The sequence below is a fragment of the Marmota monax genome, unplaced genomic scaffold (assembly GCF_021218885.2).
Source record: "Marmota monax isolate L192 unplaced genomic scaffold, Marmota_monax_Labrador192_F-V1.1 WCK01_AAM20220418_F8-fsc00397, whole genome shotgun sequence".
In the NCBI taxonomy this organism is placed as follows: domain Eukaryota; kingdom Metazoa; phylum Chordata; class Mammalia; order Rodentia; family Sciuridae; genus Marmota; species Marmota monax.
This window is the reverse complement of record NW_026692162.1, coordinates 125,415-151,085: the sequence shown is the minus strand read 5'-3', so window position 1 is coordinate 151,085 and position 25,671 is coordinate 125,415. Positions and strand designations below refer to the sequence as shown.

General features: G+C 38.8%; 1 protein-coding gene and 1 long non-coding RNA gene across 10 annotated transcripts in view; both read right to left on the bottom strand.

The window, feature by feature from the left end:
* Positions 1-867: 867 nt before the first annotated feature.
* Positions 868-25,671, bottom strand: part of Prpsap2 (phosphoribosyl pyrophosphate synthetase associated protein 2) — a 41,823-nt gene continuing 17,019 nt past the window's right edge. For all 9 annotated transcript variants that reach the window (XM_046420596.2, XM_046420529.2, XM_046420554.2 and 6 more), the window contains 7 exons: positions 24,477-24,649; positions 22,767-22,882; positions 15,153-15,208; positions 7,295-7,443; positions 5,157-5,227; positions 2,623-2,769; positions 868-1,556 (listed from right to left, as the gene is read on the bottom strand). In XM_046420596.2, the coding sequence (XP_046276552.1) occupies positions 1,398-1,556; positions 2,623-2,769; positions 5,157-5,227; positions 7,295-7,443; positions 15,153-15,208; positions 22,767-22,882; positions 24,477-24,649 (871 nt within the window). In that variant the 3' untranslated portion in view covers positions 868-1,397. The remainder of the gene's footprint in view (positions 1,557-2,622; positions 2,770-5,156; positions 5,228-7,294; positions 7,444-15,152; positions 15,209-22,766; positions 22,883-24,476; positions 24,650-25,671) is intronic.
* LOC124076582 (uncharacterized) lies at positions 13,786-15,146 on the bottom strand. Its single transcript, XR_006846388.2, has 2 exons — positions 14,547-15,146; positions 13,786-13,985 (listed from the first exon to the last, which is right to left on the bottom strand). It is a non-coding gene; the product is annotated as an uncharacterized LOC124076582 (long non-coding RNA).

The window sequence follows — 25,671 nt, the reverse complement described above, 5'->3', positions numbered from 1 at the left end:
TACTAAAATGGCAAGGTGGGCACCACTTGGTGTTGGAGGAGGTGAGTGACCATCACATGCTCAGGCCAGCTTCTAAGTCTTCAGTGCTTCTGCACACATGGGATTCCAGGCTTGCTCTGGCAAACCTGAGTTACTGCTTTCTGAGGGTCACTGAGAAACCCCACTATGGAAAACAGTGACTCATCTTAATTTTGTGCTAAATCAACTGCTATTTTAGTCCAGATTGTAAGACAGGCAGAAAAAAAGGTTTCTCTTTCTTGTAAGAAAGTCTATGCTTCCTCCCAGGATTGGCTGGGAGTGCCACTGAGTGAGCAGCCTAAGGGAAATCCTCATCCACTGGCCTACCTCTGGGGTCCCAGCATTCCTTAGAAGCCTGTCTGCTATACTCTAAGGGAGAAGGTCGGAGTTCTAAACTTGAAACTTTAAAATTAGACAATCTGTAGACCCTTGACATGGACAAAGTTCCCATTATTTACCATTTGTTATGCTCCCCTATCTCAGAGCATGTCACCCCCCCAGGGCCTGCAGTGGCATATACTGATGCAAGAATGGTTATGTTCTAGTAAAGGAGGAAAGCCAGATGCAGAGGGCTGCTCATGCCCCCTCCACCACATTTCGTCCTAAGATTCAAACTTCTCCTGCCTCAGTCAAGTGATTTCACATCATAACTTGCAGGGTCTCCAATCAATCATCAGAATAGGGAGCACTGCCCTGCTAAGTAAGAGGCTACCTACCTCCAAGGAGGCTACTGCACCTTCTGCAAGTTTATGCAGAAAACTTAACAAGCTGATGAACATTTCAGCATCCATAGCACATAATATTCTGCTTACATTTTATTTTAGTTATAGAACAACTGCCCAGACACAATTTTAAAAAACACACACAAACACATATTTTTATTCCTTCTTTTGTTGCAGAAAATAAATACAACCACATATTCCATATGCTTGTCTATAAAAGCATTTCTAAAAACATCATTTACTTGAGTCAACAGTATAATCTTTTTGGCTTTTCAATTGCAGGTATCAGAGTAAATTATTTGAACATTTTTGGACACTTGGCTCAAACAACTTTGGAAAAAGGCTGTTTGTAGGCTTAAAAATCTTATTCCAAAGTTTTTTTTTTAATAGTTACACTAAAAACAACCACATTTTAACTTATTTAAGAGGAGAATAGTTTTTCTTTTATAAAAATTGCTCCCAAAACTCAAATACCCAACCCAACATAAAAAGTTTTGTCTGTCTTCCCAGGAATCCATGGGGAGGGGTGGGGGGAGGGGTGAGGAACAGCAGCACAGGGTTCCGTCAAGTACATCCAGCCCTAGCCAGAAGTGTCCTCACAGCATTCATGCCTGTGCTTCCAGTTTGGCCCTTGGGAGTTTTAAAAAGGACAGCCTTTTAGTCATCTAAGCCTATGTTTCTGAAAAGGTAGGACATAGACTCTCCATTGTGAATGCGACGGATGGCTTCTGAGAGGATCATACTGATATCCACAGTTTTGATCTTGGGACACTGAAGCTTCTGAATTTCATGTGGAATTGTATTGGTAACCACCACCTAAGAATCAAGAGGAAAACCAAGAGCATCAGAAAGTCAAGTAGCTTCTGGGGCTGGGGGTGTAGCTCAGTGATAAGAGAGCAGGCTTGACATGTATGAGCCTTATGTTCCATGCCCAGCACTGCAGAAAAGGAAAAGAACACTAAACAATCGAAAACTAAAAGCTAAGCAGCTTCATGGCTTGATCTGAAAATGTGATGCATTTTCAAATATGTGAGGTCCTACTTAACAGGACGAGGGTAGAGTGGTCTCCCCTCCTTTCAATAAGCTTTCCAATCAACGTGAAGCTATCCGTGTCTCTTGGGTTAAGATTTGATAACTTCACACCTACTAGGATAGTTATGGCTAAAAACACAGATGATAACAAGTGCTGGGGAGGATGTGGAGAAACTGGAGCCCCCTCACTGCTGTTAGGACTGTGAGTTGCTTAAGCTGCTTTAGAAACCTGTCTAGTAGCACCTTAAAAGTTTACATATTAAGTTACCATATAAACTAGCAATCTCTCTCCTAGGAATATGTACCCAGGAGAGCTGAAAACACATCCACACAAAAACTTATATATCAGGGTTCATAGCAGTATCGTTCATAATAGTAAAAAAGTACAAACTGAACTCAAGTTTCCAGCAATTGATGGAGAAACAAAATGTAGCACATACCACAGAATATTATTCAGTCATAAAAAGGAACCAAGTATTGATCCATGCTACAAAATGAATGAACCTTGAAAATATTATGCTAAGTAAAGAAGCTAATCTCAAGTGATGACATACTGTATGATCTCACTCCTGTGGTAATCATTACACAATTTTGTATTCTCTAAAAACCATCAGATTGTATACTTTAAGTGAATGAATTCTATGATATGCAAATTTTATGTCACAAAGCTGTGATTTTTTTAAAAAAAGTGGTATTCAAGCTGCTTATAGTCAATGAAATGCAACTTTAACCCATGTTTAAATTCATTTTTAGCACAAATGAGCATCCTCTTGTACCAACTCTCTGTGCCTCAGATTTTGGAGATGCCAATGCCCGGGCAAGTGCACCCACATTAACCAGGGCCCATTACCTCATCAATGGCAGACTCTTCAATCAGCCGGGGTGCGTCTGAAGACAGCAAGCCATGAGTCGCCATCACGAAGATCTTATATGCACCTCTTTCCTTCAGGGTCTCTGCTGCAGCAAGAAAGCTGTCGACATCATCGATGATGTCATCCTGTCAAATCACAGGTGGAGCAAAGGGCATATGAACACTTGCAAGGGTGGGCTAGACAACCAAAGGAAAGGGGCTGCCTAAGTGTATGTGACAGATCTTCCGCGTTCAGTTTTAACACATGCAGGTGTCATGTCACCAGGCCCCACAATGTCTCTCCAGGCCTCTACCACAAGCTGCCTCCTGAACAGCACTCATTATTTCCAGGGCTGCAGTCTCGACAACCTAGGCTCATTGGGGAAAGGGCTGTTTCCATCCCTGTATGTGACTGGCCAGAGCCATACCCTTTCTTCAATGCAGGTGCTTGAAGTGTGTCTTGGATGATTTTTTAAACGCAGAGGGAAACTGTTTGAAGATGCTTTTTACTCAAGGTAATGGAACTGTGCCTCTATCCCTCAGTTTTTTCCTTGCTTTCCAAATTTTCTGAGCGTATGAGAAATATGCTTTTTTATATGCTTTTACAATGGGAAAAACAAATGATGATTGCAGTTTTTAATAATAAGACATCCTATCAAATGCTTTCTAATGTATAGACCACAGGTTCCTGGAGTTCTTTTATGGTATCAAGCATTGTCTAGAGTTGAATAAATATTCACGTATTTATTTTACATGTATTACTCTTTTCAGATGTAGACTGATAATAATATGATCAAAAAATACAGATATCACTTAAAAGTTCTCTTGGTAAAACAGTATCTTGTGAGACTAAACTGGCAACCACCATGCAAACCAGCAAATGCAACTGTGGGCATTAACCCAGAGAAGCCCATACAGGAACGTGCATAGCAGTTTTATTTATAATGCCTGAAAACTGAAATCAGCTCAAATGTCCTTCAATAAGCAGTTGAACAATGATACCTACATATCACGAAATACTGCCTAGCAATAAAAAGGAAAAAATTATTAAAATACAAAATGACTTGGAGCGATCCCAAAGGAATCATGTTAATAAAAATAAAATCAATCTCAAAAGTTTATAAACTATACATTTCATGCATATGACATTCTTAATATAAGAATTATAGAGACGGGGACAGATCAGTGATAGCTAGGAGTCAGGGATCAGATGGGAGAAGATGAAGGTGCAACCATGATGGGGTGGCATCAAGGAACTTTGTGACGATGGAATAGCTCTGTACCTTGACTGCAGTGGTGGTTACACACACACACACACACACACACACACGTGCGTACACACAGGACATGAAAGTGGTGCTATCTAATGGTGCTGTGTTTGACCCACAGCACCACAAAAATAAATAAAATGAGCTGCGTGCCTCATAGTACTGTTAATTTCAGGTTGTGTTACTGTATCATAATTCAGCAAGACAGAGGAAGCTGGTTCAGGAGCACAAAGAACCTCCCTGCACTTTTTTTTCCCCTACTTCCTATGACTCTATAATTACTTCAGAGTGATTTATTATAGCTCTTGCCAATTAAATAATAAATTAACAGAGAGCTATTACCCTGTACTGGAGATAAATTTTTAATTTGAAAAAGGAACAAACAAAATCACCAAGAACTGGGGAAGACACGGGGTACCCCTTGAGGAGCTGGGAAAATTGTTGCGACCACTTTGGAAATACTGGGCAGCACTAGTAAAGTTCCAAGTGTGCATGCAGCAGGCTCATCAATTCAACCCCAGGCTCCTAGAAATTGACACATGGATGCACTCAGAAACAGGTACAAGAATGTTCAAATATTATTTGGAAATAGAAAAAAAACTGTATGCTCAGTGCTGTAACACCATCCAGCAGTGAAAAAGAAGAATGTGCAACTCCACGTCAGTAGGCAGGTGAAGCTCAAAAAACAGTGCTGGACAAAAGAGTATACAGAGACATCAAGTCATGTCAACAAGCAGAGCAAAATAATATGGCATTTAGGGATACACGTTGTTATGCAGACTGTAAAGATAAGCAAGGACAAGGACTGATGATTCTCAGGCTAGTGACAACCTGAGAATGGGAGAAGAAAGAGGCTAGAGAAAGGCCAGGCAAGGATTCCAGGGCACCTTGCTACATGGCTCTCTCAAGTGGAGCAGTGAGAACCAGGTGTTCGTTCTAGTCTTTTTAAAACTATCCACACAGGCAGTAAGTACACCCTTTGTGTACATTGGTTTTATAACATATAAAATGATATGGTTTTGTTTATGTGTTTGTGTGTGACGCTGTGAGTGGAACTCAGGGCTTCCTGCATGCTAAATAGGTGTTCTATCATTGAGCTACATCCCCAGCTCCTAGTGTGTGTTTTAAAACAGTTATAATCAACTTTGTTTTGTACTTTACTTACTTGGCTGCACCATCATACATATATGTGCACAGTTAATAAGTCAACAGCATAACAATGGTACATACTCCAATTAATAATAATAATAAAAGAGGTCTCCGTACCACAATGATGGCAATCCTTCCTCCAACGTCACCAACAACTGTGATCGGGGGCTTTTCTTTAGGAATCAGCACTGGTCAGAATAAAATACATACAGCAAAGTTGTATTTATTATTAAAAAGTAAGTCTTCAAGAAGTTAATGTCTCATAATTAAAAACTCCCCACACACTAGGAAGAAAAGGGAACTTCCCTAATTTCATAAAGAACAACTGGGATAAATAAATAAAGAATTTAAAAAAAAAAGAGTAACAACCCAATTAAAAATTGGACAAAGGATACAAATACTTGAAAACATGAAGATATGTAACATCATTAGTCATGAGGGAAAAGCAAACCAAAATCACAATAAGATGCTATTTCACACTGACTACGACAGTGATAATAATAATTTAAAAAATCAGAAAATAAGCACTAAGCATTAGAGATATTGAAACCCTTGTGCATTGCTAACCTAATCCTAACCATTTTAATGGTACCCTGGGAGTTCCCCCAAAAGTTCAACACAGAATTACTAATTACCAGTCCCATTCCTCAGCATAAACCAAGAGCAAGGGAAGCTATGTGCCTACAGGAGCTTGTACATGAATGCACAAGGCAGCCTTTCCTCCCAAAGGTGGAAACAACTCAAGTCTCTATGAAATGATGAATGAACAGTGTGACACAATGACACAATGGAACTCAAGCACCTTGGGGCAGGATGATTTATAGGCTCTGTTGCCCACATCCTGGAGCAGTGCTGCTGGACTGCCCTGTCAGTGGCTCAGGACGCTCCTCTGGATGGCATGGGCAGTAAACCACGGGGGCATCTCTGTGCAGTACGTCTCCATGGCTGTAGAGGGTATGTGCTGCGAGGCGTGGATGCCTCCACCTAGATAACAAGGATGCCCCGGAGAGCCTTGGGGCCCAGACAGAAAAGAGGTACAGGGGTGGTGCTGCCATGGAGAGCCAATACTAGGGCAATGCCCAGTGGAGTCATGGGGGCAGGGCTGCCCCTGAGACCCCAGACTGCTAGAGCCACCAGCATGCAGCTTGAGCCTGAGAAGCGGGCGACATGGGAGAAACACTCCATGGGGGGCCACCCAGCAAGGATGTGGGAGTGGGGCCTCCCAGGGCCTTGCAGGCCCAGTCCAGACCCAGTGTGTCAGGAAGATGGCACATGGAGTCAGAAAAGATTGTTCTGGAGACTTAAGATTTAATGATGCTTACCCTGTTGGGTTTTGGGCTTGGTCGGGACCTGTTCCTTCTCTCGTCTGTTTCTTCTTTTTGGAAGGGAAATGTGCAGCTTAAGTCTGTCCCACCACTACGCTTGGAAACCTATGACCTGCTTAACTTTGCAGGTTCACATCTGGAGTGAAATTTGCTTCAGATGACTCCCATTCATATTTGAGTAAGTGATTTTGCGTGAGACTTGGGACTTAATGCCAAAACTAAGCTAAGATTTAACTGGAGTCGACACTGGGCACCATGGATGGGATGCATTGTATTTTGCAATGAGGTGGCTGTAAATTTCAGGGGTGGGGTGGGGGTTGAAGGTGAAATGGTGTGCTCTCATGGCTGCATCCCTCCTGATTCATTTTGTTACAGCAGCCTGAGCTAAGATGGGTCGATATACAATCTTGTATGCTGCCTTATTCACTTACATTGCTCAGATTTCCTTGTTTCCAGGTGGAATTGATTATTTCACAGGCTGCATAATTAGCCACACCGACACAACATAATTTATTAAGCCCTATTCTCTGCTAGATCAATTAAACATGTCAAAAATTTTGCATAAAATATAATACTGTGGTGAATAACTTTTATGTAATAATAAGCTTTTCACTTTCATTAAAGTACACTCTAAGGTATACTGCTGAATGAATGAATGAAATTTCCTAAAGTACCACATGGAGTTTAAAGAGTTTGAACATCTTCCTAGGCCTTGCAATGACAGGATGAACTGCTTTTAGAGGGCTCTACTACTCAGGCCTGCAAAAGTGCATCATTATAGTGCAGCCAGGAAAGGCATGAATCAGCTTTTATGCCAATCCAAAAAACAAAAAGAAAAGTTCACATTAAAAAACAACAAACAAACAAATAGCACACTTCAGTTAGCTATACAATCAGGGGAAAGTGACAAAGAGATGCTGCAGCACTTACTGGGGATCTCTAAGCTGGGGTGGATGGCAGCCACACTCCTGACCATGGGTGGGGAGTGCCGTCCATCAACCAAGTCTGACTCAGCATCCTGTGCTTCTCCATGAATCACAGCGATTCCCAGGCGGAGGCGCTCAGCAAAAGACTGTGCCCTGAGGAAAAGCATTAGATGCAAAATCAAAACTCATGTAGCACCTGTTCTTTGCCCATGTATGGGGGGGGGGCATCCTGAGGACACAAGTTAGATGCAGTTTTCAAAGGAATAATGATAAAAAGAGAATAAAATAACCTCCAGAATATCTGAATGCAGGATTAAGTATGGAGAGACCATAATAGATGTGCCCCTCTGGCTGTAGGCACAAATGGTGGGTGGCAGCCTGGTCTTACCTGCAATCAATCACTAAGACAGCCTGATTATGTTAGGTAATTGCCTCTCAGCCTCAGTTCCTCTCCTGTCACTACTCATGCTACTTACCTTCCTTTCAGAACCACATGAGACATAGCACATCAAATATTTGTCAAAGTATTATGCATTAATATTTAAATAGATTTATGAAGTATGATGGAGATATGAGAAACTGCACTTTTAAAGTGCACAATCTCATAAGTGTTGATATATGTACGCCCACAGAAGCATTAGCACACTGAAGACAATGAACTCTACATCACTGTAGAGCATATTCTTGTGTTTCTTTGTAATTCCGCAGTATGTATTCTGTTGTCTGACTTCTTTCACTTAACATAATGCTTTGGAGATTCATGTTATACTGTCTTTATCAAGAGTTCACTCCTTCTTTTCAAAGCCGAGTAATACTCCACTGTATGAATATATTGCAGCTTAACCATTTACTTTGTGATAGATTTTGGGTTGCTTCCAGCTGTTTTAGCAAATGAAGCTGCTAAGAACATTCATGGGTTGACCTCTGTATAGGCATATGCTTTCATTTCTCTTGGGTAAATACCTAAGAAAGGAATGGCTGGAACACATAGTAACAATATATTTAACTCTTCGAAAGACGGCCAACCTGTTTTCCAAAGTAGTTATACCATATTACATTCCCATGAGCAGTATTGAGAGTTCCAGTTCCTCCACATCCTCAGTAACACTTGATATGGCCAGTCATTTAATATAATCCATTCCAAAAGTGTGTGGTGGTACATCATGCTGGTTTAATTTGGATTTTCCTAATGGCATTCAGCATCTTGTCATGTTCTTACCTGCCATCCATATATATTTTTTGCTAAAAAATTTGTTTATCCCTTGCCAGTTTTTTTAAACAGGTTGTTTGTTCCCTTGTGAAGTTTTGAGAATTCTTTGATATATTCTGAGTGCAATTCTTTATCAGATACATGCTCTATAAATAATTTCTTCCAATCTGTGTTCTCCTTTCATTTTCTTAATGTCTACTGGAATCTGATATTCCATAGATTTCCTTGTTTCCAGACAGTCTTGATGATTTCAGTTGGTATAATTAGCTCTACTGACCCAACATAATTTACCATGCTCTGTCCTCCGCTAAACCACCTATTTTGCGTGAAATATAAACTATGGTGAATAGCTTTTTAAAATGAAAACTTTTTGCTTATGTTAACATACACTCTAGGATATACTAGGATACTCTAAGATATGACCAACTTTTTTCTCTCACGAACTGAGTTTTTGGTGTCATATCCAAAAATATAATTGCCTAGGAAGTGGAGATGTAGCTTAGTAGTACAGCACTTGCCTAGTGTACATGAGGTCCTTGGATTCAATCCCTGTTACCTAGCCCACTGCCCCCCCCCCACCAAAAAGAAAATAAAAGAAAAAAGAGTAATAGCAAACCGCAAATCATAGACATCTTGCCTCATTCTTGATCTTAGGGGAAAATTGATCAATCTTTCAGTAGTAAGTGTGATGCTGGCCGTCAGTTTTTCAGATTCTCTTAAAAGTTTTCATCAGGAATAGAACTTAATTATCCCATTCAAATAGAGTTGAATTATGCCAAAAGCTTTTTGAGTCTACTAAGATAATGATGCAGTTTATCTTTTTTAGTTTGTTAACATGGTGAACTACATTTATTGAATTTTTAAAAATGTTAATCTAACCTTATGTTCCTGGGATGAACTTCAAATGGTTAGGATGCACTGACCTTTTATATATTGTTGGATTCAGTTTGCTAAAACGTTGCTTAGGATTTTTACAACTATGGTCATAAGGATATCAATCTGTAGTTTTCTTTTCTTGTATGTCTGTGTCTAGTTTTCCTATCAGGGTAATGATGGCCTCAAAGAATGAGCTGGAATCTTTCATCTTCTGTAACAGTTCACGTAGAATTAGTATTCTTTCTTTCTTAAGTGATTGGTAGAATTCACCACTGAAATCTGGGCCTCAGAATTTTCTCTTTTGGGGATCTGGGGGTGTAGCTCAGTGGCAGAGCAATTGTGTACTGGGTTGCATCTCCAAAAAGGCAAAAAAGGAATTTTCTTTGTAAAGGTTTTCACTTCACTTTCCTCAGTAAGTATAGGCTATTCACGTTACCTGGTTCTTCTTGAGAAGGTTTTGGTAGTTTTCAAGCAATTCGTCCATTTCACCTAAGTTGCAGATTTACTGGAATAAATTTAATATAGTATTCTCTTATTATCCTTTTAATACCTGTAGTTTGTGGTATCTCTCATTCCCAGTACTGGTAATCTTTATTCTTTCTCCTGACTGACTGGAAAAGGTCTCATCAATTTTACTCTCAAATAACTGGCTTTCAGGTTTCATTGCTTTTCTCTGCTGTTTATTTTCTATTTTACTGATTTGTGCTTTAATTTTATTATTTTCTTTCTTTCTTTTTTTTAAGGAAATTTTTTATTGTTGGTTATTCAAAACATTACAAATTTCTTGACATATCATATTCCACACTTTGATTCAAGTGGGTTATGAACTCCCACCTTCACCCCATACACAGATTGCAGAATCACATCAGTTACACATCCATTGATTTACATATTGCCATACTAGTGTCTGTTGTGCTCCGCTGCCTTTCCCATCCTCCACCATCCCCCCTCCCCACCTCTCCCCTCCCCTCCCCTCCTCTCTCTATTTTCTTTCTTATGCTTTGTTTTTTTTTCCCTCTACTACTTCTTCTTGGGTGCTGAGGATGGAAACCAGGGTCTTGCATGCTACCACTGAACTAGATCCCAAGCCCCTCTTATTTTGTTTTTTATTTGCTTTTCTTTTTCTAGAAAGTCTCTTAAGGTACAAGCTGAGATCACTGATTTGAGATCTTCTTTTCTATTACAAGTGTTTAGTCCTACAATTTTCTCCCTAAGTAGAGTTTTTATCACAAATTTTGATGTGCTGTGTTTTCATTTTCATTCAGATCTAAATACTTTCTGATTTCCTTCTTGATTTCTTCTTCAACCCATGTGTTATCTAGAAGTGTGTGAGTTAGTTACCACATACTCAAGACTTCTATTATTAGAATTATTCTTAATTCCAGTGTGGCCACAGAACTTATTTTGTATGTCTTAAATCATTACTAATTTGAAGCTGTTTTTCATGTCCCAGAATATTGGCCTTAGTAATATATGTGTGCTCAAAAAGAATGGATCTTCTGCGTCCCTGGATGGAGTGTTCTAAACTGTGGAGTAGAGCCCCCCTGGTTGACAGGATCTTTCAAGTCCTCTGCAGCCTCACTGATTGTCTACTTGTTTTATTTACTATTGTCAGAGGAATAATAGAATCGCTAATGATCATCTTGGACAAATAAATTTCTCCTTGCAGTTATTGAGGTCGGCTTCATACATTTGAGGCTATGTTCCCAGTTCATAATGTTTAGGATTATCACAAATTCTTGAACAAATAAGCCCTTTTTCATTATGAAAAGATGTTCTTTGTCCCCAGCTATATTCTTTGCTCTAGTTGGTTTGATATCAATGTAGCCAACCCCATTTTTCCTTAAAAAAATTAGTCTTACCATGACATATAATGTTCTATATTTTTTCTCTTAACCTATGTCCTCCTCCTCACTACCTTGTGCCCTGCTTCATTAGGTCCCCAGCTACAGCATGTCCACCTCCCCAACTGGCCAGATTCCTGAGCATAATACTGGGTTTCATTTTGTCTTCCAACCCCAACAACCTAGTACACAACAAATATTCACGTCTTAAGGACACAATGAGTTCTCCCAGTTTTGGTTTTTCAACACCAAAAATTCAAAACATGCTCTTATCTAACAGTTTACAAGAATAGCTAAAAACAAAAAAGAAAAAATGTAGATTATACCAAATTCTCATCAGTATTATCAACACAAGACACATCCGAGGCATTTCCATGACACATGAAGAGCAAAGCCCTGGAAAATGCAAAACCTGTTCTCTAGAGGGACAGAAATCTCACCTCTGTCAGGTTTCCTATGTGCACTAAAGAAAGCTTGGTTACAATGTTAAGTCAAGGAATTAACTTCAGGCTTAAATCATTCTACTTCAAGATAAAGTTAAATTTTGCTTCTTTCAGTAGAAAGCATAACATTTTTACCATAGCACATGTAGTTTAACCTTTCCGTGGTATTAAAAAAATCTCAACTGCATATAAGTAAATATCGATTGGTCTGGTCCTACCCATGAGGAATCTGATTTATATTTCTAAGAAAAGGATGTTAAAGACTTCATGGAAGCAGGTCTGTACCACATAATCAATATAAAAGTGTGTGTGTGTGTGTGTGTGTGTGTGTGTGTGTAGAATAATTGTATTTAGGAAAAGTGAGTCAAATGAAGAAATTTACCAAAAATTTTTAAATATCCCAAAATTTAAGGTTTAGTGTTCAGGGGCTGGGGATGTGGCTAACTGGTGGAGCACTTGCTTAATATATGCAAGGCTCTGGGTTAAATCCCCAGCAATGTTAAAAAAAAAAAAAAAAAAAAGAACAAATATATTTAGTATTCATCTAACTTTAAATCCCTTCCTGCAAAAAAATTCAAGCCAGTTTTAAAAGAAATTCTTAGAGAAAAAAACTTCAGTCAAATACAATGGCAGCCTCTGCAGGAAAGTTTGGTACCACACAGATTAGCTCTTCCTTCATTTAAAAGTGGCTCTTCAAACAAAAGACCACAGAAGCCCCAACCAAAGTCCACTCTCCAGCCAGAGGACTAAGAAAAGGGCAGCCTGGTGAGTGAGACTACCTGTGGAAGGTCCTCGTTCTAGCCAAACACCACAGAATAATCTGCAGCCTGTGTCTCAGTGCTCTGGCTTAGGAGAAGTTCATGGAGACTGGCATCCCCCTCAGGGTAATGAGTGCCCAGCCTGCCAGTGTCTGTGGATGGCAAAACCTGAACTTCCACCCCCATTCAGCAGCGGAGAATGGCCCTCCCAATCTGTCTGGTCAGGTGGGAAACCTCAATTTCTCTCCTCAACCCAGTAACAAGCCCCATAACCTCCCCCACCATTTTCTCTACCAGAGTCAATTAGAGATCAGCAAAAATCAGGTTTTACAAAAGATCCAGACATAAAGACAGATGCAAATATCCAGGTTTTAAATCACTCACACCAGAAGTCAGGAAAATCTCAACATGAGTGAAATCAGCCAATTAACTAACACATGCTAACACCAAGAGGACAGACAGGCTATAATTATATGATGACAATTTAAAGCTTCCATCAAAAGAATATGACAGGGGCTGGGGTATAGCTCAGTTGGTAGAATTCTTGCCTCCCATGCACAAGGCCCTGGGTTCAATCCCCAGCACCACATATACACACACATACAAACACACAAACATGACAAAGAATAATTATGACACGCTTAAAAGCAATGGAAAAATCAGAAAGCCTATGCAAAGTAATAGGTGTCAGCAAAGAACTGGAAAATATATAAAAAAATAATTTTAGGAGTTTAAAAAAATAACCTGTGACTGGGAGTTAGTGGTAGGTTAGTGGTAGAGTGTGTGCTTAGCATGCTGGAAGCCCTGGGTTCTATCCCCAGCACCAAAAAACAAACAAAAAACAACCATTAAATTAAAAAGCTGTTTTGACCTCAACTGAACTGATAGCTGCTGTCCCCAGCAGCCACCAGATGCTTGGCAGAAAAGCATTTAGCAGGAACTCTCCCAGACTTGTGAATACCATGAAGGAAATCAGGCCTGCAACACTGACACAGGCCACGTGGATAAGCCTTGAGGACAGATGCTGAGTCAAACAAGCCAGTCACAGAGGGCCACACACTGAGATTCCATTTATGAAATATTCAGAACAGGCAAATCGAAACAGGCAGAGATGGAGGGAAGTATGGGCAGGGAATAATTGTGTAATGGGCACAAAGTGTTTTTGTGGGATGATGAAAAAGTTTTATAATTGGAGGCAGGTGGTGGTTGCACAACATGTAAATGCATCAAATGCCAGCAAACTGTAACCTTCAAAATGGTTACTGTACGCCCTCTTTATCCACAGGTTCTACATCCACATCCATGGACTCAATCAAGGACTGAAAACATTTGAGGAAAAAAAAAATGCATCTGTACTGAACATGTAGACTTTTTCTTGTCATTTATTTTAACTATTTACATAGCATTTACATTGTATTAAGTTTTAACCATATGAAATTCAGACATAATTTAAAGAATACAGGAGGATGTAGCATAGGTCGTATTCAAATACTATGCCATTTCACATAAGGAACTTGAGCATCTGTGGATTTTCGTATCAAAGGGGTGTCCTGGAACTAATCGCCTGCAGATACCAAGGGACAATTATATATCATATGTTTCTCAGAAGCATGAAAATCAAAGAAAAATAAATAAAAATCAGCCTTTAAACAAATGTTTAGAAAAGCTGTTTGAAATGTTTATATTGTGAAATGCATCAAGATTTCCTACAACTTAATCAAATGGACAAGAAAAGACCCAATGATAAAGCTTACAGAAGGTATGTGGGGCGGTGACACAGGCCTGGATATGGTTAGGAGGTAGGCCATAGAACGGGGTCTCATAATCGTTTTGGCCCAACACCAATTTATTTTTTTTAAAAAATATACTAAGTGTATACACTGTCAGGCTTAATTGATAATATCAAACAACTTATCTGTAAGATTTACGAAATCATGGCTTACTAAGAACCACACTCATTCTTTAATATTAACAGCACCTGGGCCCAGTGTGGAGGTACTTTATGTCTTCTATCACGCCACAGGACTCAATAGATAAGATATATCAGAGATAAGATATTCAATTGGAAAATCATTTTAGAAGACCTTTTTTTTTTTTTTTAAAGGAAAAAAGCCTTTATTCCTACCTGTGCTTTTGTTCTTTCCCTCTCCAATGGACTGGCTTCTCTAGAAAATAATGCCACATGAAATTCTGTCATCCAAAATCCAATTTTAAGTACTGTATCCCTGACTCGGCACTTACTGCAGGCTAAACATAACTCAGTACAGACTCGGGGCTGCCCACTCTGTATAGCTCAGGGTGTTTGTTTCTTAAAATGTTACCTTTTAACATGTGCAAATAAGTGGCCTCTCAACTGGATACATTTCTGTTAATAAATCACTTAGTTCTTTGAATAAGAGGCAGCAAACAACCACAAGGTATATTCACCAGTATTTTAAGTGGCGGACTTAAAGACCCATAAGTGCTTGCCCATCTGGAAGGGAAGGAGGTGCTAATTAGTATTCCCCAGAACCTGGATGGCTTTGCTCAAGAAATATGACTGGCAGTCACAGGCTGGGATGGGTGGGGTGGGGTGGAGAAACTGAGTTGGCAGGATAATCTTTAAAATCAGTACATGGAAGAGAAAGAAGGGTTTCTAGGGGTACTACTGACATCTGGTTGGGAACTCCTGGGAGTTGATCAGAACCATCCTCAGAAGCTGAACCAAGGACAGGTATGAGGTCCCACCTACCTCTTGGCCGAGGCTGGAGACTTGGCCACGATGACTGCATTCCTGTAATCTGGGATCTGTGATAGACAAGAGTTTGGGGATTACCACCATGTCTCTAAGAGGTCATGCTGACAGTCAGTGAAAAAGAAGGTTCCTAAAGACTCAAACTGTCCTATGATTCCTTGGAAGTTTTGCAAAAAGAGATAGTTCAAAACAAAGTCTTTTTTTGGAAACTGAAGGAATGCCGACCTACTAAGGTGTGAGACTCAGAGATTCCTTTTAAGAGAAAAATAGGATAATCAGTGATTAGCTCACATATTTACACCGACAAATAACTGATATAAAGAGGATTCTATAAAGTCAACAGAAAATCCTCTCATGATTCCCAATTACATGCAGTTTCACAGTACAAGTAGGATAGTCACTCAATTCAAATCCAAGTTAACTGTCAAATTTCAAATTACTGTGGTCCAGAGATGACTATTCAACATATTGTAGTCACTACATGCCGAATGAACCAATTTTGGAAAGGAAAATCAGCCCTGTACTATTTTAAAAAGAGCCTAAAACCAAAAGCAAACTAACAAAACCAATTAAAGTATCAACCCCACTTATGGTGGGGTTCCTGAGGGACTAAACTCATGGGAACTTCACCACTGAGCTATGTCCCCAGCCCTTTTTTCTATTTTTTATTCTGAAGCAAGTGTGAGACTTGTTGTCAAGGTTGACCTTGTCTCATCAAACATCATCATGATGCAATCTTCCTGCCTCAGTCTCCCAAACTGCTGGAATTACAGGCATGTGCTATGGTCCCTACCTGAAATCTTTTTAATGTTGAAAACTGATGTAATATGTGCTAGTGATGTAGTGATGATTAAAGTCAAAGATGTACCCATTTTCAAGGTCTAAGTGCATAGAAGATAATTTTTTTTTTTTTTTGTACCAGGGATTGAACTCAGGGGCTCTCCACCACTGAGCCACATCCCCAATCCTATTTTGTATTTTATTTAGAGACAGGGTCTTAATAGTTTAGCGCCTCACTGTTACTAAGGTTGGCTTTGAACTTGAGATCCTCCTGTCTCAGCCTCTCAAGCAGCTGGGATTACACGTGTGCACGCCCAGTTTATAAACTGTTTTGAAAATAAGTTGCAGTTTGTTTCTAACTTCAATTTAGCAGTATTTTCAAATTATGTTCTCCCCATTGTTTTTCTTTCCTTTCCTTTCTTTTCTTTTTTTTTTTTGGTAGTACTGGAGATTGAACCCAGAGGAGCTTTACCATTGAGTTACTTCCAGATCTTTTCATTTTTAAGACAGGGTCTAAGTTTCCCAAGCTTGTCAAGAATTTGTGATCCTCCTATCTTTGTCCCCTTTGTTGCTAGGATTATAGCGTGCACCACTGTGCCTGGCTTCCAGTGTTTTCTTGTTCTCACAATTTACCAGTCAGTTTTAATATCAGCAGTAATAACACCTAACACACTGTATGATGCCTACCATATGAGAAACTTTGTAAATGAACAAAAAATTGATTCACTTAAGGATACACAGGTGCATTTGTCATGAGCACATGGATCAGTGCATCCACAGGAAAGCCTAGCTCTTCCTGTGTTCTCAGGGAGGAAGGCAGAAAAACATATTTTCACTTGGGCACTTCTTTATTTTTTTGGAATTCATTTGAAATGATCTCATGTATTTCCTTGTCTCATCAAACATCATCAACTAGCAAAAACCCACCCTAGAGAAGATATAACAACCAAGGAAACCATTAGTAAAACAAATAAAAGGACTCTAATCAAAACATGCCTATTGTCTCTTCCAAGGTTACACAGGAAATCATACATTTGAAGGAGGAACAGTTGTAATGAGAAAGAACAAGAAATCTAGGAGGAAGTCATTATGGTGTAAATGAGAAGTTCAGGAGCTGGTTGAATGGTAGAAATAAGCCAGCTTAAGAAAAACAACCTGAGATGACTGAGCCAAGGCCTTTTCCCAGTATGTTACATATAAGTATGCAAACACAAAACAAAAAACAAGTCATAGCAGGGATAGTGATGCACACCTGTGGTTCCAGCTATCCAGGAGGATGAGGCAGGAAGATCAGTTATTTGAGCCTAGGAGTTTGGGACCAGCCTGGGAAACACAGCAAGACCCCATCTCAAAAATAAACCAACAAACAAATGGGGGAAGAGAAGAAATTATAGTCTATATTATCTTCTGAATTAGCACTTTAATTTTTTGGGGTTATATAACATGAAATAAAATAAGTAATTATTACAGATTTTTCTCTTTCCAAAATTTTTGAGTCATTTTCACTATGAGGGCCTAAACTGATAGTTGGAATGTAGGGAAGGCCTCAAATCTTACCAGAAAAAGTTTTTTTTTTGAGGTCAATAAACTGCTGTCTTTTAAGTATAGTATTGTAAAAGGAAGTTATTTGGAAAAGTTACTGAAGAAAGAAATAATTCATGTGAGACAAAGAGTTCCTAAAATAAAAATCTAAGTACAATACAAACCAAAATTTAAAAGGCTTCTTTATGTAAAAAGTCACAAAGTGCTCTTATGTCAAAGAATAACAAATATGACTAATAAAATTGCACAAATCTGATTTACCCAATAATGAAAGGGTGGTTCAACTTGAGAAAAATAAATTTAATACACTACATTAATAAAATAAAGGAATTCTTGGTGCGCGTGCACACACACACACAAACAGAATTAATAAAGGAGGAAAATGTACAATTATTTCAATACAGAAAAAGCATTTGACAAATCCAATACGTTTACATGATAGAAGACTCAGAAAAACCAGGAATTGCAGGGAATTTACCTGATATGATAAGGAGTATTTATGAAAAACCCATAGCCAACATCAGACTTAATGGTGAGTGAAAGCGTTTACCCTTAAGTTCATGATTGAAACAAGAATAACACTTTCCCTACTTGTGTTTAAAATGCACTGAAAATTCTACCCGGAAATATCAGGCTTGAAAAGGAAATGAAAAAAACTCAAATTGGAAAGGAAGAGGTCAAACTAATTCCATTTGTAAGTGACCTGTTCTCATACGCAGGAACAATAAAGAATATAACCTCGACCCCCTGAAAACCCACAACAAACTACTATAGCTAAAAAATGAATGTTGCAGAATTGCAGGGTACAAGAGCAACATGCAAGTATCAGTAGTGTTCCTAAATTCCACCAATGGACACTCCAACAAACAAACAAAATTCTACTTGCAGTAACATCCAAAAACAAACAAACTTGGGAATAAATTTAACTTAGGCTAGAAAGTGAAAGACTTGTACACTGAAGAAACTGATATCTAAATACATGGAAGGAAATGTTGTATTCATAGGTAGAAGATTAAATATTAAGATGGCAATACTGTCCAAAATGATTCACAGATTTAATACAATCCCCATCAAAATTTGAGATATGGCTTATGATTGCAAATCAAGCAAGGTTAAGTCACCATGAGGCCTAAATGACTTTGTCTTCTTGGAGATTCTTCACATCTCCTCTCCAATTTAATTCAATAACAGATGTAATACTGGAGGTGAGGTCATGCATGGATTCTGTATTACAGTCTAGAACTAATGGTGTTAAAATACATTTAGATAGGAAGAATCCAGTGGAGAAAGGTGGGTAGGGAAAGTTTTGAAGCTCTATTGTGAATTACAAAGTGAAGGCAATGTATTTTATTTACGTATTTATTTATTTATTTTATTTGTGATTTTTAGATATACATGACAGTAGAGTGTATTTTGACGTATCATACATACATGGAGTATAACTTCCTATTCTTGTGATTGTACGTGATATGGCATTACACTGGTCATATATTCATGTATGCACATAGGAAAGTTATGTCTGATTCATTCTACTGTCTTTCCCATTCCCACCCTCCCTCCCTTCCCTTCATTCCCCTTTGAAGTAAAGGTAAAGTTGATTTTAGAAAAATTATTCTATATAGAATTTTTCTGGTCATAACCTGTTCAAAATATAACTGCTTCTGCTTTGTTTTAATCTGGGCTGGGAGAGAGGTGGGTTGACAGGGTTAAGACAAAAGAAAACCATAGTTCGTTGCAGGTATTCTGGTGCTGTTTCCATGAGCTTCACCTCTGGTTTTCCTACTTTTAGTAACCCAAATGAAGAATTTAAAGCTCTTTTATAAAATATTTTGGAAACAAAGAACATTTCATTGACAGTGATTCTAATATTCAGGTAATCAAACCTGATTTTTGCGGATGAATACTTGAATAAAACTCAACATGTTTCTGAAACAGATTGGTATGGAACAAGAATTAGTAGTTTATTTTCAATCCTTGAGTCATTCAACTGGATCAGTTAGAATTTTCCAGGGAAATAATGGCCTGTTAATATTGCCTGGAATAAATAAATGAATTCAACATTAAAAAAAAATTGAGATAAACAGAAAAGCTTATTTGCATAAACAGAAAAGTTGTTCTCAAATTTATATGGAGTCACAAGCTTCAAAGAGACAAAACAATCTTAAAAAAGAACAAAATTGGAGAACTCATAATTCCCAATTTGAATTAAAACTGAGCATGGTATTGGCAAAAGAGAAACATAAAGACCAACTTCAGAGTTCACAGATAAACCAAACATCTATGGTCAATTGATTTTTGACAATAAGGTACTAAAGCCATTCAGTGGGCAGAAGAATAATTTTTAATAAATGGTGATGGACAATTGGATATCCACATACAAAAGAATGAGTGTGAACGCCCACCTTACAACATATATGAAGAATAACTCAAAATGGATTAAGACTTACGCCGAAGAGCTAGAACTGTGAGATGTTTAGAAAACAGGGACATATCTTTGCTGAGGGCCATTGCTAAGTAAGAATGACGCATGGCATGACCCAGGTCATTTGCAGTGACATTGCATGTAAGGTGACCTTGCTCAAGGACCAGGGCGGATCCGGGTTTAGGGTGGATCGGGGGTTTAGGGCGTTCCTGGTTTAGGACAATCCGGGTTTAGGGCGGTTCCAGGTTTAAGGTGTACCCTGCTGGGAATAGGGCGTATCCTGCTGCCTCAGGCGCGCCTGCTCCTTCAGTTCCCGTTGAGTTCTCGCAGGATTGAGAGAGTATTTGGGATTTTGCCCAGAACGTGATTTGGGCCCAGAACGTGTGTAGAGTGCCGGTGTGAGTTCGGGAATAAAGAATTGCTGTTTGAATCTACAAAGCTATGAGTGGCTCGTGATTTTGTACCCAGCCAGACTGCGGCATATCTTGATAACCTTGGATTGACAGTATATATTTTTTAAAGATAAGACAACAAAAACATAACTAATAATAAAACCTGGACACATGCCTACAGTCCACACGACTACAGTCCCAGTACTGGGGAGGCCAAGGCAAGAGGATAGATTGCTTGGGTCTAGGAGTTCGAGACTACCAGCCTGGGCAACATAGTGAGACTTTGTCTCAAAAAACAAACAAACAAAGGCCATAAATTTGATCCTAGTATTGGAGGGAAAAAATATAGATCAATAAAAAATAGTTAAACAAACTTTATCAAAATTATAAACTTTTGTGCATCAAGGGACACTATCAAGAAAGTGAGGCAATCTGCAGAATGGGGGGAAATACTTGAAAATCTTCTACCCAATATAGAGTCTGGTATTCACCAAGTTCAGTGGCATTACTTTTTAGGGGATGCAAATAAAAATCACAATTATCACTTCACACCCACCAAGATGGCTATAGCCAAAAAATAATCAGAAATAAATGGTAAGAACCACCATATATTCCTGGTTAAGTGAAAGAAGCCAGACAAGAGGATAAACTCTATAATTCCATTTATATGAAATCTCTAGAACAAGCAAATCCCTGGAGACAGGAAGCAGATTAGTGGTTGCCAGGCAACGGGGGCAAAGGGGTGGGTAGGTGGAATGGGGTTACTTAATGGGTTCAGGGTGTTCTGGGGTGATGAAGAACTGGGACTAGATAGAAATAGTGGCTGCTCAACATTGTGAATGAACTAAATGCTACTTATTTTTATGTTTAAATGGTTAATTTTATGTTGTGTGAAATTCACTTTGTGAGACAAATACTTAATATGTTTGCTTCCAACATTCCCCAAACACAACTAAAAGATGGATAAGTTATAAACTGAGAAATCTAAGGGAAATAAATACCAACAAATCAAGAATGAAACAAAGAATGCCTACAACTCAGTAAGAAGCACACAAATGAAACCACTATTAAATAGAAGAAGGAATGTAACACATTTTCAGTGAGGAGGAAAAATATCTGAAGATATATTTGTTCAACCTCAATAGTCATCAGATCTATCCATCAAAGTGACAGGATACCATATCACAGGTATTCAACTAACAAGAGTTTAAAATTTGGTAGCGTAAGCACTGAAGCAAAGATGGATCCACAGGATTTTGACTTCATTGCTAGTGGGAACACAAGTTGGCACAACTGCTCTGGAAAAATCAAACATTCACACAACATGCAATTTTGAAATTTCACTAAGATACAAGGTGGCTTGTGTACCACTGGAGACGTTGAGCATGTTCACAGGAGAGCTATTATGATAGGGAAAGCCTACAAACAACTCATGGAAAAGATTAAGTAGGCTGAGATTCAGCTGCACAAAGAGCACTTCTCAGTAGTCAAATGGATAACTGCAAGTACAACAACAGGGATGAGTTCCAGTTGTGTACATACTTCTTACGACATAACACCAAGTGAAATACTCAAAAGATTACAGTTTCTTCTTGTCAAAAGTTAAAAATGTGGGGCTAGGGATGTGGCTCAAGCGGTAGCGCGCTCGCCTGGTATGCATGCAGCCCGGGTTCGATCCTCAGCACCACATACAAAACAAAGATGTTGTGTCTGCTGATAACTAAAAAATAAATATTAAAATTCTCTCTCTCTCTTTAAAAAAAAAGTTAAAAATGTAAACCTACATATATAATTTAGCATTAGATATATGAACTAAAACTATCTAAAAAGAAAATTCAAGGAAAAATGACAGGAGATTCGGGGCCCTGGGTGGGAGGAGGCAGTGAGATGGGGCAGAGAAGGATCACATCAGCAGATGTGAACTACTGGGATGGTTATCTCCTCTCTCTCTCTCTCTTTTGTACTGAGGATTTAACCCATGGGTGATTTACCACCAAGCTACATCCCCTTTTATAAAATTTTGAGACAGGGTCTGGATGAGTTGCCAAGGCCTAGAACTTGCTGGGATTACAGATGTGTGCCACTGCACCAAGCTAATTTTTGTTTTCTTGTTGGGTGATGGAATTAGGATCATGGGTGTCAACTACTCTGTCTCTGAACAGAGACAGAATGGAGAGATGGAGATATTCATATGAGCCAAGACCACACTTGGACAAATGATGAGACTAACTTATCTTTTATGATAAATGACTAGTCCAATTCTAGGTACTTGAGGTCCAAAAGAAAAGGCAATTTTAAGAGATGAGTAAAAGAGATAAATTACTTATTAAAACATTTAAAATACAGAAATGCATTTGTAAACCACAGTAGATCGCTAAACAGGATACAACAAATTTTAATTCTTTAGGGACACCTCAAAGAAATAGAACTATACCTTTACCAGAATATTAAAATAAAAAGTTCAAGTTGGCTCACCTCTTCTTGAATATATTGTAATAGGAAGGGAGATGCTCTTAAATTATCCACAGGAATATTAAAGAAACCCTGAATTTCCTTCTGGTGTAAATCCATAGTAATGAGGTGGGTTAGACCTTCAAAAATAAAGCAGATACAAGCACATAAATAGTTGTAAAACTAGCTACACCACAGGAAATTAGTATCATGTAAAATAAAATATTATATATAGTAAGTTACCATGAAAAAATTACTCTTCTATCAAAAAACCCCCAGCATCATTATGGTTCAGATTTTTTGATACTATGAGATGCATGATTTTTAAATAAATTTAAAGTACAAAACAGTAAAGATAATAGTAATAGAGAAATGAATCTAAAAATTCTATGAGAGTGGTTCTATCTATCTCCTTGAATTTTCCTTAATAAGCATAACAAAGCCTACAGAGAAACTATACCAAGCAGGAAATGGAGCAAATGAAAAACCCTCACTATGTCTTTAAAGAATATCTGAAATGATGATCAGCAACGTATAGGGAAAATTCAATATGAAAAAATTTAAAAAGCAGTACTTGCCCAGAAGAGGGAAAAAAAAAAAAAAAAAAAGAGCCTGATGGTTCCTCCAGGTGGAAGGTTGGAAGGAAAGGGTGGACCCAAAAGACTAAGTGAGGAGCCCCGGCTCCTCTTTTCAGTGCCTCTTACAGTGTTTTCAAGGGGAGATGCTGCCGAGGTCCCTGGGGTTAGTTTCATTTTTGCCTTCTTTGGAATGGTACACTAAAAAATATATTCTATGGTAAGCATCTGTGTTAAAATGCAGCGATATGGGGGATTTTTAAATTCCTTTCTCTTTGTGCTCTGTGATATGTACCTTATAATCATATACTCACAAGCACACATGGACATATAGGAGAGTGTTTGCACATGTACAAACACATACAATGGAAACTATGTAGAATATTTCGAAACAAGTGGACATATTTAGGATGCTACCTAAGAATGCATAACACAAAAAAAATACACACTGTTTGCAAAATATGCCTGTCCTGGAAAGGGAAAAGGCTAAAATACAAATAGTTGCTGTGTTAAGAGAAACATCAGGGTTCAGAACGACTGTCATCCTTCAAAACAAGTTTAATGTCATTTCAATATAAATTTGAACAAAGTTTTTAGGAAAAAATGAAAACAAAAGTTTTTCTCATTACCTCCATGTTTTAGGGAGTCGGAAACAGAATTCTCTGCAGAATTTCTCATTATTAGTCTCCTTATAGTGATTTTAGTTACCCATGGTCCAAAAAGATTATATGGAAAATTCCACAGGTAAGCAATTCATAAATTTTAAATTGCACATTGTCCTGAATAACACTATGAAATCTCATGATATCCTGCTTTGTCCTATTTAGGAGGTACATCATCCCATTATCCAGTGTATCTATGCTACAAATGTTATCCATCTGAAGTCACTTAGTAGCCATCTCAGTTGAGAGATCTGCTGCCCCAATACTGCAGTGCGCCTACAGAGTTTACTAGCACTCACTGTTTCAGGTACTGGGGGTCATGGCATATCTCTCTTGTGGAGAAGGATGGACTGCACAAACTAGTGGTGTTTAAAAGCAGCATCACTGTTTTTCCTCGGTTCAGCATTCTCATTTGCTTAAGAGAATGCTTTGAAATGATTTCTGTAAAAATAAACTCCCAAGCTCCCAGTCAGTTGTCAAGGATCTGCCTTTCTTACCAGCTTTGCACATCATGGAGGCCAATAATTTAGAGACAATGGAGCCTCTTTTCCTCATCTTGCACTGTTTGCTGTAAGGAAAGTAGGGGATCACGCCGATGATGCTCTTGGCACAAGAGGTCTTACATGCGTACACCATAATCAGGAGCTCCATGATGGTGGTGTTCACATCCCTGTAACCCAGGCACAGAAAATCCCATTGAGGGGTGTGAGACTTAAGATTTCCCTTCTGATCTGGGGATGTAGCTCACTAGTAGAGTATGCTTAACATGCTTGAGGCCCTGGGTTCCATCCCCAACACCAAAATAATAACATTATTATCTCCCTGTTCTAAGACTTGAGGTATAAAACACAGAAACCAGTGATGTCTTCTCTTCTCATATCTCCATGAGCTCTCCACACATTTCCTCTCAACAGATGACTTTAGTTTCTTTTCCCCCCCAAGACCAGCATTGTTCAGCAGGCAAGAGGCAATAGGGATTAGAGTTAACTTTGGAGTATTTCTGGTGTGCAAAATTCCTCTCTGATTAATGGCACAACACAGGTCAACTTGCATGGTGCAGATGCACCTGGTGGTAGGCTACCATGGAAGCTGTCTTCTGACAGAGTACTGGTCTCAGAGATAACTCCAAAATTACACACTACTCCCCACCCACTCCTGGTTCCTGGAAGATCTTGCTCCAGAATCCTCCCTCCCCAGAGATGGGAGTTCAAATCATTCCCACAGGGGTAAAAGGACCTCTTCCCAAAGGAACAGTAGGCTTATTATTGGGACGCAGCTCTTCTACTCTAAAAGGACTTATGATAAGTCCTGGGGTAATTGATCCCGATTATGAATGTGAAATAAAAATTATAGCCAGTTCTCCAAAGGGTATATCAGTAATTTCACCAGGAGATAGAATAGCACAGTTACTAATAATACCCAGCCTACATGATAAATTTTCCAGTCGTACTGCAGAAAGAGGTTCCAAGGGATTAGGCTCCACAGGTGTAGATTGGGCTATGCTTCCTTTAAATTTAGATTCTCGCCCCATGCTAAAACTAAATATTCAAGGACATGAATTTAATGGGCTACTGGATACAGGTGCAGACCTTAGCATCATCTCTCATCAAGAATGGTCAAAACATTGGCCATTACAACAAGCCACTCAAACGCTTCGAGGCCTAGGAGTGGCGACTAATCCCCATAGAAGTG